This window comes from Drepanopeziza brunnea (genome assembly GCF_022702325.1).
Source record: "Drepanopeziza brunnea f. sp. 'multigermtubi' strain 214-2 chromosome Unknown ctg12, whole genome shotgun sequence".
NCBI lineage: Eukaryota > Fungi > Ascomycota > Leotiomycetes > Helotiales > Drepanopezizaceae > Drepanopeziza > Drepanopeziza brunnea.
Genome location: NW_027094075.1, coordinates 121,793 through 137,375, shown reverse-complemented (window position 1 = coordinate 137,375; position 15,583 = coordinate 121,793). Strand labels below are relative to the sequence as shown.

Sequence of the window (15,583 nt, the reverse complement as noted above, 5' to 3'; positions counted from 1 at the left end):
GATCTATTTAAGTAGCGCGCTCGTTATAACTACGACGTTCGAATTAAGGAAGCTACGGTATCGGTATAGTAAAGAAAACATATATGCTTTGATCGTGTTCTTTATATAAGACCGTTAGTTGCGCGGATAGCGTATCTTTTGGAATTGATTCTTAAGCTGATATCTATAACTAAAAACATATATATATCTTCAATTCGCGATCAGGTTCAGCGCTATATCGAGATCCGTAAGCGATAAAATTGTATTTATTTATTTCTATTAATTTTTTCCAAAATTTTTAAATGTGAATAGCTTTAAAATTACAATCTAGAACTTCAAAAAATAATTCTAGTATAAGCGGCATTACTGAAAAAATTTTCTTGTATAGAGCAGCGAGTAGATTTGGCTGGGCGGGCCCACTCAAAAAGTGGGTTGAGGCATGGGAAATACAACTCCACTTTCTTCGAGGCATAGGAAATAATCGACCTCTCGTATTGTGGTCGCGGTCTTCGCCGTTTTTTGTTTTTTTTTTGTAAGGGGAATGGCGGAACATCGTGCGATTCGTGTAGGTAATCTTCCTCGGACATGGTTAGCTGTTGGATGTAGGAGGATTTTCGGCCCCACGAATAGAAAGTCTTAGCACGATTGTTAACATTAGTCAATTGCTATTACTAGTCATTTAGTTGTTAATACTAGTTATAGTGCTGATGGAGCATTAAGATCAGGAGGAGATTCCGATGATTGAATGAAGCTTAGTATATTTATTTAGGAAGCTCATCAGGATAATTAACAGTGTACCTAAGAGCTCCAGTACGCCAAGGGCGCTACTAGGCGAGGTCACCTGATCTGTAGCTTAGGTGGGACCTGAGGCATGCCAGTTCCTTTATTGCCAATGATGATTGGTTGCTAATATTAGTTAATTGCTATTATTACTTAGCTGCTAATACTATTTAATTGCTAGATCTTAGTTAAAGGAATATAATGTTGGATAGAATCAACTAATCGGTAATGTTAGTTTATTGCCAATGTTGGTTGGTTGCTAATATTAGTTGATTGCTATTATTAGTTAACTGCTAATACTATGTAATTGCTAGATCTTAGTTAAAGGAATATAATGTCGGATAAAATCAATTAAACCAGTGAATTATAAAGAGGGGATATATGTCTCTTATTGCATGTCCCTTAGATTTCGTTCATCATCTTCTCTTCCAGGCTTGTTCTCCTTCTTCAGCTCGCAGTATCGAAAGACTTATAAATCCCTAAAACACGATGCTATTCCAATCACAATCTCCTTGCTTCCTTTTGCTACTCTTGAGCTTTCTATTCACTCAAGCTCAAGCTGATAGAAAAATTATCGGTTATCAAAAGCTTACGCGAGTAAGTTCTATATAATCTATAACCATAAGGCCTTGCAATTATAGCATAAGCTTATACTAATTATGCGACCCATAGGCTAAAGCTTTAGCTGTTAATAGAAATAATATTCCTTACGACCAACAAAGGGTCGGAGGGAAAAAAAAATTCATAGCTGTCTGTGAGTTGATTTGTATTCATAAAGCTTCACTTCCGCACTGTTGGAATATTAGGTTTACCTTTATTCCTGTACTGTTCTTGTACGGGGATTAGACCCTTGGGTATTCCGACAGTATAGCTCTCGGCTCTCTCTTATTCAGAACGTTGGATCTTATCATATATTACGCGGGGCTAATAATCCCAATAGCAAACGAATCTGGCCTTGGAGGTGCCGCAAATGATTGGCCTTGTGTTGTCAAAGCGGATGCGAACAAGTTCGATAGAAACCCAAAAATATGGGTTCCAGAACGTTATAACAATCTACCTCATGAAGGAATCCTCCGTCCATTTACTACGTTGTGGGGAAACGAATCAGCTCAGTTGACATACATCCAGGCTGTATTTCCAGAGGTTGAACCCTTGGATGTCGTGCGCTTTACACGATCCCGAGATGATAATCCACCGATGGTAGCGATGCTCTTTCCACCTGTTATGCTACGAGTGAATGAGTTGGATTTCTGGGCCGAGTGCTTTGAAACAATCGGAGGGCTATATTCAGCATATCCAAACGACCCCTCGGTTAGTTGGAGGAGTTGGGGTATTCAGGGAGACCCTGGAGCCCCACTTGACTTTGAGTTTTGAGAGTTCTGATTTGAATTACCACGGTACAGGCCTAATAAGTATTACCCCTCGAGGGTGCCTCAAAAGTTTAGTTTCCACTTTAAACCCCCTTGGTTACGCTACCCTCGAGGGGTAATACTTACGCCTGCGACGTAGTAATAATAGGAAGCTACGTGAACTGGAATGCTTTGTGTTATAGTCAGAATAGGGGAATGCTTTGTATTATAGTCAGAATAGGGGAATGCTTTGTATTATACTGAGAATTATGGAATGCTTTGTACTATAATCTATAGGTCACGTTCTGGTTTCGTATCTGTTGGTCCTCGATTTCGACTGACAGATCATTGGCCTACCGGTAATAGAATAGAGATTGTGTTGGGTGAGCTTTTAGTTCCGGTACTTATTTGACGGCTTGAGGTACCGTATCAGTATCAACTGTCTGACCCCACACGTGATACCAACCAAGAAAGAGGAGTTGGTCCAAGAGACTTACCTAAGGTACCGTATACCGGTAGTCGGTGCGGGGCATTGAGGTCACGTTACCAGTCAAACTAGCGTGGCGCGAGGTTCGGTCGATCTCCATCCTATAGAACGAGTTGACCTCCCGTCCCGACGACCAACCTCCCCTCGACCACCTCACCTCACCTCACCTCACCTCACCTCGACCAACATTTTTTTTCCCTCCCGACAACAGGCTCCTGTCAAAGAATTGGAATCTCAAGATCAAACTTTCCTTCGATAAACATCTGCACAGTGCTGGGCTGGTCTCCGGATAGCCGCAACGGAAGCGTATACTTTCAAAGGCAAGCAATGCTTTGTCTTTCGTATCTATGACAAGTCGGTGCGCAGCTAACCATGTCCAAGGAAGACTTTACTCATCGCACGATAGGTTCCACAGTGTAGATCACCCGAATGATCCGCGATATAGTTATCTGTGACCTTAATGGAAACAATTCGAGTGGCGGCCTCTCGGAAGACCGAAATCTGGACTGACTCCTCGGAACATATGTTCAGCTCAAGTACCGTGATAAGTTCGGAGTCATGTTCTTGCCTTTCCCAAGACTCCCCGTCGAGCTTAGACATATGGCTGGTCAAAGAATTCTACACATCTCTGGAGCCAAAAGGTCTTTGATGAAGTTCATTACGACTCATCCGTGCTTCTGTGATCCGCATGTGCCAACCCGGCGAATGAGGACCTATGACCGGCAGTCCAGAGTCTAGAATACCTTGGTATGTACTCTGCTTCTTATTCAGGCCCCCAGCTAACAGTATATTTCAGTGACGGAGGATTTTATCTTCATTGAGAATAACAACGATGAAAACAAGGGCAGAATCCCGTGGAGCCTGCCGGCACTGAAGAACGCGTTCATCGAGCCCAGAAACCAGCTGGGTGACTTTTAGGTTGTTATCTCCTAGAATCACGACTGTGTTGATTGTAAGCTGAAGGCGACAATTGAGCAGGCATGGATGTCTCGAGTTGGAACGACCGACTCGAAGGACCGCAGATTTCTTGAGCTGGATTTCAGAGGTCTTGACCTAGCTTAGGACATGTTTCGCCGATGCAATAGGTTGGCGATTTCCATAGATGGGTAGTGATGGTCCGAGATATGGGGTATTGGTCTATGATCTGGCCTCATCGGGTATGATCTTTTCGGTATTGATAGTTCGCAGAAACAATACGCTACCCTTGGCTTCAAAATCCTGGCCTGTCTACAGCACGATACACAAAGGAACAAAAAGTTTTTTTTTTCCCGAAACGCCAAACTCTGGAAGGTCTTCTATTGGAAGAACCTTACTTGTGTATTGTTTAGCAAGTCCTGCAAGCAATGCGATAACAATGTGAGCCATCCTAGAAGGATCCATCCACTTACTTCCATCGCAGTCACGAAGCAAATATCTATCCACCCTTTCCGAAAACACGAAACATGCTGATGCCTCCTAGACCTTACAGAAATATCCAGACGCCTAATTTTAAGCAGCTTGTCCCCTACAGAAATATCTAGATGACTACTTTTCAAGCAGCTTATCCATCTCCGCTTGATCCAGGAAGACAACTGTGGGGCTCTTCGATCGTGCCATCTCTGCCGCCGACAGCATCAGCTTTTTGCCCTCCCGAATCGTGTGCACGATTCTTTCCTCAACTTTCTCCATCTCCTCTTGTGTTAACTCTACTCTGTTGAGCTTCTTGGCAATGAAGTCCATCTTCGATTTCAACAGCGTAACAGACTCCAGACCTCTCATCTCCGCCTTGGCAACACACGGTCTCGGCCTAACAGTGAACCCATTTGGCTCCGACACGACGATCTTACGAATGCTCGCCACCGCCGCATCGTGGCTGTAGATGGCCTGGCGCGGGGCGAGACTCCCATAGCCGAGAGACAGGAAACCAGCGAGGGTCTTCTCGTTCGCGAAGTTCAGAATGTCGGACTTGAAATCCATGTACAGGAGGCTCTGGCACCCGGAGTGGAAGAACGGCGCGTACGACTTCAGCGCGACCTCGCGGGCCTCCGTGGAAGTGTGCAGCAGGGCGGTGGCGATGCCGGGGACGTTGGCGCGGTAGACGTCATCGCTGAAAGGGTCGTTGGGGTCGGAGGTGACACTGACGATTGTGATGACGCGGGGACCGGGGAGGCAAGATCTCCAGATCTTGCGGCGGAGTTCGATGGGAAGCGTGGGGAACTTGGTGAGGACGATCGCTGGAGATACGAGGCGTTAGTTTGGCATTCTTGATTCTCATCGCGAGACAAGGACAGATAGGTCGGAGGCCAAGATACTTACCAAGATCTTGCTGCGCTTGCTGCTCGGGCTGCTCGGGCTGCTCGGGCTGCTCGGGATGCTCGGGATGCTCGGGCTGCTCGGGCTGCTCGGGCTGCTCGGGGTGCTCGGGCTGCTCGGGGTGCTCTTGCTGCTCGGGCTGCTCGGGCTGCTCTTGCTGCTCGGGCTGCTCTTGCTGCTCGGGGTGCTCGGGCTGCTCTTGCTGCTCGGGCTGCTCGGGCTGCTCGGGCTGCTCTTGCTGCTCTTGCTGCTCTTGCTGCTCTTGCTGCTCTTGCTGCTCTTGCTGCTCGGGCTGCTCGGGCTGCTCGGGCTGCTCGGGATGCTCTTGCTGCTCGAGAGACATGGCAGCGGTCTGGTGCACAACTGTTGTTACTACTTGCAGGCCGACGAGTTTGAATCACAGACTTACTACTTGCAGATTTTCGAGGTTGGATCACAGATACCGAGGGGTGTCGGGAAGTTGAGGTTGTTGTGTTGGGAAAGTCGAACTTGCGTCAGAGGGTGAAGATTTTATGGAACGCTCGCGTCTTCGTCGCGCTAGCTCGTGTCTAGCTCCGAGTTCACCTTCTCCAGGTCGCCACGTACCTATACACTGGCTGGCTCGCTTCGGATCTAAAATCTCACGCACATATTGTCATTATTCGACTGGTATACGAAATTAATATCTCAGTCTTGACTCTTCTACGAAACATGATTGACGGGCTCTCAGCGAAGCATTCTGGTAGCTAGCTGTTTATATACTGATCAAAAGCAAGGCCGTCAAGCTTGCCAGGCATAGCATGAATCTTCCTCTTCTCCAGCTATCACTTTATTCCTTCTGGCCACCTGGGAGCTCTTGTGAAAGCAAAAATACTTTCAGAGACCTCTCGAAGCGGTATCAAAAAGAGGTCTCGACAGTTTATAGCCCGTGTTCTCATCTTGAGGCTTTCCGTGCATCACCACCTTGGACGGAAATATCACTTCCGGATGTTTTAGAGCCGTCGTTATTACTGCCCTCAAGAACTACCGAGCTCTACAAGTCGAGCCGCTATGGCCTGAGCCCAGTGATCACCTTCCCTCATCCGTTCTGGGTCTTTTCCGCCGGTTTGCTTCTTGTAAATAATAAGTAAGTAAGCAAATACCCTCTACATGGAAGGCATTCGGTCCGAGGGCGTGCCGGCAACCCCCGCTAGCTACTTACTTACATAACTTAGGGTGTGTATGGCTCGCAGTTGCACGTTCCAAGGCTTGTATAGCTTGCAACTTGAGCTTGCAACTTGAGAGTTAGAGCTTTTTGCTGCAACTTCGATTTGTATAGTGCAATTGCAAGTTGCAAAGCCAGATGCACACTTTACAAGATTTACGTGCACGAGCCATACAGATTGCTCAATTCTTGCATCTCAACGTACAACTTGGAGATGCAAAAATATTTTGGCAGTGCAACTTGGCTTGCATCTGCGAGCCATACAGGCTCTAATAAGGTACTTGCCTCCTCCTCCTCCTCCTCCTTCCTCCTTGCTCCTTCTAAACCCGTTCTTTCGGAAGAAGAATTATAAAAACTTCCCCGCCCTTTACCTTACTTTACTTGCATCCAAAGCTTTTTCAAAAGTCTCAAGTGTAAGAGTAAAAAGTATTACGTACGTGCCTCACAACCCCTCTCCTCCCCCCCTTTCTTTCTTTTCTCCCGTGTATCAGGTTATTGAAGAATAAGCTGGGAAAGGAAGGTCGGTATGTCTGTATATATATATCTAGTTTTGGGAAGAGATGTGGAGATATGGAGATAGTGATATTGATATTGATATTGATATTGATATTGATTAAAATTGAAATTGAGAATGTGAATGAGATGATAAGCCTAATTAAAATTTACGCCTGTGCACTACACCTGCCTGGACTAAATCGAATTGAATCGAATTGAATCGAATCCGGAAGGAAGTAAACAAGCAAACAAGCAAGCAAGCTGATCATCGGCGTTGTACAATTGAATTGAAATCCTTTCTCTCTCTGTAATTATAGAAAGACAGACGCATGACATCTAAGTAGGTGGACTCATAGAGGCTCCTCTCTTTATCTTTTTTTTTTTTTTTTTTTCCTTTTTGGAGGGGTGAAGAAGAAGAAGAAGATGTACCTACCTATCCATCTATCTATCTACATGCTAGTCATTAAACTGATGACTGCTTGATAACTCTCTTCACTGACAGTTTGCTCGCCTTGCATTGCATTGCAATTCAATCCTGAGCTATTGAGCGTGACTGACTTGCAATCTGAGCACAAGTTGACGAGCCACTGACCATGGACCCTGGTATCCAAACGAGAGAAATTCCCGCTTGCTTGTGCTTTCTTGATCGGTTTCAGTCTTGATGTGCTCATTTTATTACTACCATGTCCTATTACTCTGAGAATATCAGGTTGGCTTCGTACCACTGATGCTCATGAACACCTTAAAAGTATGCGAAGCTCGTCGTATATCCTGCAGCAAGTTCACAGCCCTCCCCCGGCCCAATATTGACCCCTCTACTCCAGCTCGGTAGCACCAACGTCTCCTCCCTAACAATAAATCGCCCCCCCCCCCCCTCGCAGAGTCGCAGAGTAGAAAAACTCAGCTGTTTCTTCCTTGCTGAAGATGCCTATCCATGTCTTCCTTGGACAGGAAGATGACCTCAATGGGCGCATCCACGTCTAGGAACCTTTTGTCGTCCGCTGGCCGTGATAGCTTGGCATCCAATTCCTGCAGATTAGCATTCCATTCCTGCCTTATCTCCTCGATCTCGTTTAAGTATTCGATACAATCCTCTCTCGAAGTCTTCGAAGCTAAAGCCAAACTGATCTCTCGAAAACTGCTTCGTAAATATTAGTTTCAGCAAGATAATGCATCGATTCATATTGCAAAGAAAGTTCGGCGTGAGTTCGGCCAAAAATAATATCACTTTATTAATCAATTAGCTACCTATCTTATTTCCTCGATCTCAATCCGATCGAGCGCGTTTGGTAGCATCTTAAAAAGAAGCTTTACTAAATGTTCTCCGACGTTGCAATCGGCAAATCGAATTCAGAATACGCAAGGAGAAAGATGAAAAAGTTGTCTGCAAGCTGCGTAGGATACAGTAGATCAATTGTTGTTTGATAATCTGTATCAAAGTATGCCGGATAAAAATTGAAGCTCGTATCGCGGCCGAAAGCTGGCACAATAAGTATCAAACTCCGTGCGCATTCGAATCATTAGCTTAAAAACCGAGAAGTATAAAAGGAGTCTAAAGAACAGAATAATATTTTTTATTTATTTAATTTAGGTTCGTAATTATTGCGTAATTGAGAAGTGATAGCTGAATGTCTAATATTGATTTTGATGTTCTCGCTTAAGTGGCCAACAGCAGTTGCCTAGTACTGTACGCGCAATTTGAAACCAGCAACTTACTTCTAGTATCATAGATTGGTTGTACGCCCAGCTTCAATTCACGCTTGTCTCGAGTTCCTAAGCTTAGAAATGAACTTGACTGGCAGCCGAGCCAGAGCCTCCATCCAGTACCTGAATCGGCAGGCCCAAATGAAGCCTGGCAACGATTTGTTGTCTTGCCCTATCATATTGTACTACTACATAGATTCGACGGTCTTTTCTACGCAGACCGCGACTTGAAATATATACTTGGAACGGCCAGAAAGTAATCATGGGGATGTGGCAAGGAGAGCCTGCACATGTTCCTGTGCATCACTTATTTGTTTTTAATTGCTCGCCTCGCTAGTCGTATCACGTCGAAGCAGGCTGGCAGAGATGACTGGGCCGCTCTTGCTGCCTTTGTAAGTAATGGATATCGTCAATAACGAAGGAGCAGAGCTGATTTTAGGCCTCAGGCGTTTGTGATGGCTGGTGGTGCGGTCAGCCTCACAGCTATTTATTTTCATATTGTTGAGATATTGTTGAGATTCCGCCTGGTTCAACGAGCATTGCTAGTTGGTGTTCTGACCTCGCGCAGCTTGCAAATATGGCTGGGGGAGCCCTCGTCCCAGCTCTCAGAGCGCAATATACAGAGAGTCTACATTGTAAGTACTACTAAGTCCAAACCCAATTGATCGATATACATTCGCTGATCAGAAGAAATAAACAGCAACACTGGCTCTTCCAGATACTCTACAAGGTGGCAATTTGTTTGATCAAAGTATCGATCCTACTTCTGTATCTGCGCATCATGTCCCAGATGCCATACCGTCTCGTCACCTATATTCTCCTGACGATTCTCTCGCTCTTTGCTGTGGCGACGATTATTGCCGGGATTTTTCAATGTACCCCGATCCACAAAGCTTGGAACAAAACTCAATCAGGAAACTGCTACAAACTCTCGACAGCCTGGTACGCGAACGCCCTCTTCTCTGTCGCGACGGACATAGCCATCGTGGTTCTTCCCATGCAAATGGGGTATCGCCTCAAGACAGACCGGCGGGAGAAGGTTTTGCTCTTCGGACTTTTCGGATTGGGAGGCTTGTAAGTTGCGTCGCGCCCATGCCATCCATACTTCCGTACTGGCCTAGAGTACTGACAATAACCCGCAAGTATCACCGTCGTGAGCATCGCCCGGGTGTTCTCTCTCAAATCAGCACATGATAGAGATACTACATGGAAGCCAGCCCCCCCACCTCCCCCTCACCTTCTCGCACGGCATTGTTCCACTCGCTGATATCCTTGCCGACAACATCGATTCTGGCTACTGGTCTATCACTGATATCAACGTCGGCGTAATATGCATCTCTCTCCCTCCACTCCACGCCTGTCCATTCCGGCTATGCGCATTCTTCACAGGTTTCTATACTCGCACCAATGCCTCAAGCGGACCACACCATAAGAGCTACTCCAAAAGCTCTTCAGAGCCCGCAGCAGTAGGGACACACACGAAAACACAGAAATCTCAGAAAAAGAGGAGTTTCCTATCCAGGCAATCAGCGGGCAGCGATTTTGACCTCGTCTTTTTCACCAGCGACCATAATCTCAAAGAGGGTGGCATCATGAAGATGCCGGAGATTGCCGTGACAGGAGAGAGTCGAGCGGAAGATGCTAAACGCCATCTGACGGCGCCGTGCGAGAGCCAAATACACGCCGTCTGAACTTGACGCTTCGAACGCGATCTGTCTAGATCGTGCACGGATCTGGGGTCGTGAGGCAGGGCTCGGTCAACACGCTACCTCTTAACGGGTCGCCAAACTTCCGCTTTCGTCTCGAATCGACCGCCGGTCGTGGTTGAGAGCACGAAGGAAAGAAAGTGTCTCTACAGACGTGCATCAGGCCAGAAGCCAGGGCCGAGCTTGCTCCCTCACACCAACTGCAGTGTCTCCTTCACCCGAGCTCTGCCACTCGCTTTTAAACTCGGTGATATCGCGGCGGGTGGTCATTGAACTGAAGCTTTCAATCAGCTACGGTAATGCATGCTACTTAAGCGGCATTGACTGTCTGCCCGTGACACTCTCCTCTCCACACCGTCGCACAAGGGTATAGAGGAAAGGCTTGACATGTACTCACCATGTATCTCTAATCTGATCATATTTCGACAGGCGATTTTATTACAACTCGAATACGATCGTGACCCCTCTTGTCGAGCCTAAGAATTCTCCAGCACGGCCCCACATTTCGCCCTGCAGTGAGCGCCCACACCCCCTGGACTCTACGTAGCGAATCTTTATTTACATGCTGTTCAATTGCTTTCCACCTGCAGGTGGCTGGCTATATATACCATGACCGACCCCATCCCCATCCTCCAGTCTTCCGTCTGGGCTCATGCATTCCTCATGCTTTCTCCGCACCGGGCCTCTGTGGATGGCGAAATAGATTACTAAAGTTGCCATCACATTATCGTTGCGAAGAAATAGGGCTACTATACCAAGTAAGTAGTGAGTGAACCCTCTCGTAACCCAATCCCAATTTCTACACTCTCAATATTGAACCAGACCATACCGAGGAAGCTCTCTTGAAGAATGCTGCGTTATTAGTCTCTAGAGGTTACTCGCTACTTTTGTCTCTGCGAGAAAAACCGTCGGATGTCTTCGAAACTGTTCACCATTAAGGCTACTTAGTTGGAGAGTAAGCGGGATACGAAGGATGCTAGGTACTCGGCGCCCCTGGAGATGTAAAGCGCGATAGATTTTTAATTGTTAAAAATTAATTTTTTTTTTGAAGTTGAAATAAGCAATCTACAAGGGGAAGAAAGAATACTGCATTCGAGAGAGATCGAGATGATAGGATGGCTGGTGATCTGAATTCGTGTGGGTCTTTCAAGGTGTAGATTTCGAGAGGAAGTTGGATGAAATATTGGGAAAAAAAATATAAACGGACTTTCAATGATAGCGGTGAATAAGAATGTTTTTCAATTTATAGTTGCGAACTTAGCTTACGGGAATGGAAAAGAATTGGAAGGAAGATAGGGACGGTCAACTCATGCCGTGCCACGATACCAACAAAGCATTCAATTTGTCTAAGCCCCTATCAAACTTCAAATATGCGTCAATCTCGCATCACCTTTATCCCCATATATATATCCACCTGCCGTCGCTTCCTCTTCGCTCTTCTGCACCAACGACCACCTCTCCACCCCAAACGCACACGCGTTTCAAACCCAGATTACACGCTGCAGAGTCTACCTCCATCACATCATCACGTCCTCTCCCACGCGCAAAACAAGCAAGTGAGGTGAAAGGATGGGTCGATTTCACTACCTGGAGACCCAAGCCTATGACTGCGGCCACGAGATCACCGTTACGCGCGAGAGCAACCGCTTCGTAGCGTACACGTTCACGCCGCAGTATATCCCCTGTCGGGAGTGTACGCGGAGGCTCAAGATCGAGCGGAGCCGGAAGGTTGCTGCTGCTGCTGCTGCTGCCGCGACGTTCGTGAAGGAGGAGGAGGAGATGAAGGCTGGGGATGCTGCTGCCCCTCTTGAGGCCGCTGGAAAGGAGGTCGAGAGCGTGCGGCTTGATCAAACTGCTGGGAGGCCGGGGGAGGAGGTTACGGAAGGTCGCGAGGTCCAGGAGGGAGAGGGGAAACGGGTTGAGGATGTGGAAGGGACGCGACGCGTCGACGAGCACAAGGACGAGGACGAGGATGGTGACTGGTGTTTGGTTGAAGCGTCTGATGGTAGATCTGAGGAGGACGAGGGCGTTTGGAAAGGGTCCGGAAGGCGAAAGTGGTTGTTCTAAGGAGACTAGGGAGACGAGCGGGTGACGGGGGACAAGAAGAAGGTAGGTTTACTACCAGGCTTGTCGGATTGTTGGAAATAAGACAAACGGTGGATTGGGCTTGTGTATGAAATCAAAAAGCAAGCCACACTCACTTGAAGGAGAGAGATCGGTAACAGAATGTGAACAAGCGGTCTATTTGTGCAGGTTAGAAAGTAATAAAAAATGCTGAGTTCGGCGTGAGAAGGCTGTCGGGCATCACTTTTTTGCTTCTTGTGGCCAAAGAATAACATATGTGGGCCGGTAAAGATCGAGGTGGATGAACTTTTGGAGCTGATATCAATGACAAGTGTAATAAACTCGAAATCAAAATCGGAACGGCATGAGAATCATCAACGCCTTGGGGGATCCTGATCGCAATTCTGCCCCTTCTGAGACTTAATCGTCATTCAAAGACCTCGAGCTCGACGACCTGTCGCCATCATAGTCCGAATCATCATTTTCATCGAGAACAATCGACCTCAAAGCTGCGCCTCTGAGCTCAACGGGTACGCCATCATACAGAGTCGAGAACGAAGGCTGGACACCATCACTGAGCCAACGCCAGTCTCACGAAGGAGCTCTAGTAAACCAACCGCCCATGTTTCTCTTCACGTTTCGGAAAAGAGTGCTCTCAGAAAGGATAAGTTCTCGCCCCTAAAGGTGATAGATAGCATGTTAGCGTAACCACAGTCGAGTTGCGCGCGGCATTGGTTTGAACGTACTGCTGTGCGTGGATCTGAAGAATGACAAGCTGCACCATGAACTGCACCGTTTTCGCAATCGTATAGGAGTCTTCCAACACATCCTCAAAGTCACCGAACTCGATGTCCGTCAACCCCAGACCCCGTGCTAATTTCCTCCATGGCGTCTGTGACAGATTTTTGCTCTGCTCGTCGAACTCGTCTCTCTTATATGGGTTGACCTTCTCGACCGCCGCGGCAATCTTTTCGAACTCTTTCTTGCATTTCAAGAGAGCACCTTCGAACTTCTGCTGAAAGTTGTCTTTGAAGAACTCCTCGTGTTTGTTCACTTCACGACCAACCTCGCAGAGCAGACTTGCCGACAGGGAGATCCTGTTTGCGATTTTCCTGGCTGTGTCCGGAGCCGAAACAGCTAAGAGCTGGAGTGACTGCGAGACCGGTGTTTGCAGTATTCAAGATGAGAGTTCCTGGTTAGCGCATTGTTTTTGGACTCAGGATACTGTCGCAGAAGCCAAAGGCGTAGAAGAATCATTCATTTCACAATTACAATTCACCTAGGGCCTATAAACTCCTTCGCGGAATAAACAATCAAGTTCGCAGTCAAATGAGCTTTTGTTGGGAGAAACGCCTAGCTAGATGCCATGCATTGCATTGCGGAGTATCTTTGCCCGACCGTGCCGTGCTGTGCCGTAAAGACCAGCAAAATATCCATCCCAACCCGTTCGTCACACTACCGGAAGCACACCCGTATTGTACAAGTGAACGAGAAGTTTACTTGTGCATGGAAGAGGCTCTGCGCTTGCGGAGATCGGCACGTGCAGCCTTGGTCTCGGTGACACGCTTGGCAAGGACAGCGGCGTACTCGGTCTGAATGTGTGTTAGCACGCTGTTAAATGTGTCAGAGTCAGAGGGTCCAGGAAACATACGGCGGCATCCTTGGTACGCTCGGAGTTGCGGCGCTTGAGGGCCATGCGGTGGCGCTTGTGTTGGAGACGTTGAGGGGTGATGAGACGTTGGATCTTGGGGGCCTTGGTGTATGGCTTCTTGCCCTCACCCTTTGGCTGAACCTCACGACGGATAACAAACTTGCGGACCTGAAAAATTGGGCAGAACTTCGTTAGCAAAATGAAACTCTCACTCTCTGACCAACTGGGTCCGACTGACTACCCCCAGAAGCAGATGTTGAATCTGATAATGGAGAGTATGCGGAAGCAGAGAGCTAGGCGAAGCTGGATATACGGGCCACGTACATCATCTTCCTTGGTGAGACCGAAGAACTTGCGGATCTTGGTAGCGCGCTTGGGTCCGAGACGCTTGGGGTGGACGGTGTCGGTGATGCCGGGGATGTCGTTCTCGCCTTGCTTGACGATGGAGAGTGCCAGGACGGAGAGATCCATGCCGACGATGCAACCACGGACGGACTTGCGCTTGCGCTCACCGGTACGGCGGGGACGGTAGCAGGAGTGGCCCTCGGAGAGCAAGAGACGAACACGGGTGGGGTACATGACTCCCTGCTTCATTGGGAAACCTTGCTTGTCGTTACCGCCGGTGATCTTGAAAATGTAGCCCTTGAACTCGTCGCCGACGCTGTCTCCTGGAACCTCCTGACCCATTCTGTACCTCGCGTTAGATGCTTCCTTCGAGTATACGAGCGCTGGCCAGCGTTTTGTATCCGTACCTCTTGTCCATGAACACACGGAGCTTGCGATCGTCTTCGATCTCGATGAGCTTCTGGCTGCCATTGGCAGGCTGTGGAAGTTGTCAGTATATGGTGTTTGTTGTTGTTGTTGAGGAGGAGGAGGAGGAGGAGGAGGAGGAGGAGGAGGAGGGCCGAGGAAATTTGCGCGCGTGCCCAGATCGAGAAAACGTACGTAGGAGATGTTCTAGAGAGGAGAGATAAGTTAGCAGGCAATCGCAATTGAGGATACTCTCCATCGCAGGAAGAGGGCACATACAAGCTTCATCGTCGCTGTTGGGGTTTTGGTTGTGGGTTAGTCTTCGTGGAGTTCGTCGTCGTCGTCGTCAAAACTATCGTAGTAGTCAAGGTTGTCGGTGGGCCACTTTGAAGAAGATTGTTAGCGCTGTGTGGGATTGCCAGGGCGCTAACTTAGCCGAGTCACCTGATTTTCAATGTCCTGCTGCCAATGAAGTGGTACTGCCTCTTGGGGGACGATTTCTTGTTTAAGTACTAACAGAATTAGAACACGGATTGTCCAGAAGCGGTGGTAATATTGGATTGACTATACAGTGTCTACGAACGACCACCAGCGTGATAATGGCAACCAAAACCCTCAGTGTCAAGGAGAAATCCATAGCTGGAAGGGGAAAGTTAGCGCCGGAGCCGCAAAATCTTATCATCCGAAGAAGAAAAAGAACCGAATATCAACCGCTAGGCGAATGCTCTCTTGACCAGACTTCAATGTTAAGAAGGGGGAGACTTACAACGTCTGCTGTATTGAGGGTAGAGTCGTTGTTGTTGATTATCAAGGTGAAGCTTGTTAATTGGAAATTCTTTTATGATGGGAGCCTGCTATTAGTGCGCCGAGCCAAGCTAAGATAGGCAGATTCTGGTCACATGATACGGCACCAGAATCTCCTTTGTATCTTCCGGCAATCTACTCATAAAGTCTTTTGAGTCCAGGGCAGGGAAACGGGTTTAAATATCTGAACTTTTACCGGGATCTTTGTTCTTTCAGGTCTACATTCTAGCATTTGAAGACGTTACTATTGGAGCTGGGACAGACAGATCCATTGTTTACTTTCCGTGAAGGTGCTCTCTCCATACTTATATACAGATGTATTGATTGAGACGTTCTCTC

The 15,583-nt window shown here is 47.5% G+C and overlaps 6 protein-coding genes across 6 annotated transcripts; 3 read left to right on the top strand and 3 right to left on the bottom strand.

The window, feature by feature from the left end:
• Window positions 1-2,377: 2,377 nt before the first annotated feature.
• L3040_006819 (uncharacterized protein) lies at window positions 2,378-3,652 on the top strand (the record flags this gene model as incomplete). Its single annotated transcript, XM_066156047.1, has 7 exons — window positions 2,378-2,389; window positions 2,867-2,915; window positions 2,977-3,011; window positions 3,327-3,342; window positions 3,392-3,449; window positions 3,499-3,513; window positions 3,574-3,652. 7 exons carry the CDS (start codon window positions 2,378-2,380, stop codon window positions 3,650-3,652), a joined length of 264 nt encoding a protein of 87 aa, XP_066010866.1.
• Window positions 3,653-4,119: 467 nt separating this feature from the next.
• Window positions 4,120-5,230, bottom strand: L3040_006818 (uncharacterized protein; the record flags this gene model as incomplete). The annotated part of the gene is made up of 2 exons (XM_007290463.2): window positions 4,120-4,808; window positions 4,891-5,230. The coding sequence occupies 2 exons, from the start codon at window positions 5,228-5,230 to the stop codon at window positions 4,120-4,122; spliced, it is 1,029 nt and encodes a 342-aa protein (XP_007290525.2).
• Window positions 5,231-9,050: 3,820 nt separating this feature from the next.
• L3040_006817 (uncharacterized protein) lies at window positions 9,051-9,960 on the top strand (the record flags this gene model as incomplete). Its single annotated transcript, XM_007290464.2, has 3 exons — window positions 9,051-9,343; window positions 9,413-9,422; window positions 9,487-9,960. The coding sequence occupies 3 exons, from the start codon at window positions 9,051-9,053 to the stop codon at window positions 9,958-9,960; spliced, it is 777 nt and encodes a 258-aa protein (XP_007290526.2).
• A 1,584-nt stretch (window positions 9,961-11,544) lies between these two features.
• On the top strand, window positions 11,545-12,042 carry L3040_006816 (uncharacterized protein; the record flags this gene model as incomplete). Its single annotated transcript, XM_007290465.1, has 1 exon — window positions 11,545-12,042. The coding sequence occupies one exon, from the start codon at window positions 11,545-11,547 to the stop codon at window positions 12,040-12,042; it is 498 nt and encodes a 165-aa protein (XP_007290527.1).
• Window positions 12,043-12,694: 652 nt separating this feature from the next.
• Window positions 12,695-14,728, bottom strand: L3040_006815 (40S ribosomal eS6 domain-containing protein; the record flags this gene model as incomplete). Its single annotated transcript, XM_007290466.2, has 7 exons — window positions 12,695-13,136; window positions 13,540-13,631; window positions 13,691-13,858; window positions 14,015-14,378; window positions 14,443-14,513; window positions 14,636-14,647; window positions 14,720-14,728. The coding sequence occupies 7 exons, from the start codon at window positions 14,726-14,728 to the stop codon at window positions 12,695-12,697; spliced, it is 1,158 nt and encodes a 385-aa protein (XP_007290528.2).
• A 27-nt stretch (window positions 14,729-14,755) lies between these two features.
• On the bottom strand, window positions 14,756-15,077 carry L3040_006814 (uncharacterized protein; the record flags this gene model as incomplete). Its single annotated transcript, XM_066156046.1, has 3 exons — window positions 14,756-14,824; window positions 14,885-14,902; window positions 14,958-15,077. 3 exons carry the CDS (start codon window positions 15,075-15,077, stop codon window positions 14,756-14,758), a joined length of 207 nt encoding a protein of 68 aa, XP_066010865.1.
• Between the last annotated feature and the right edge of the window lie 506 nt (window positions 15,078-15,583).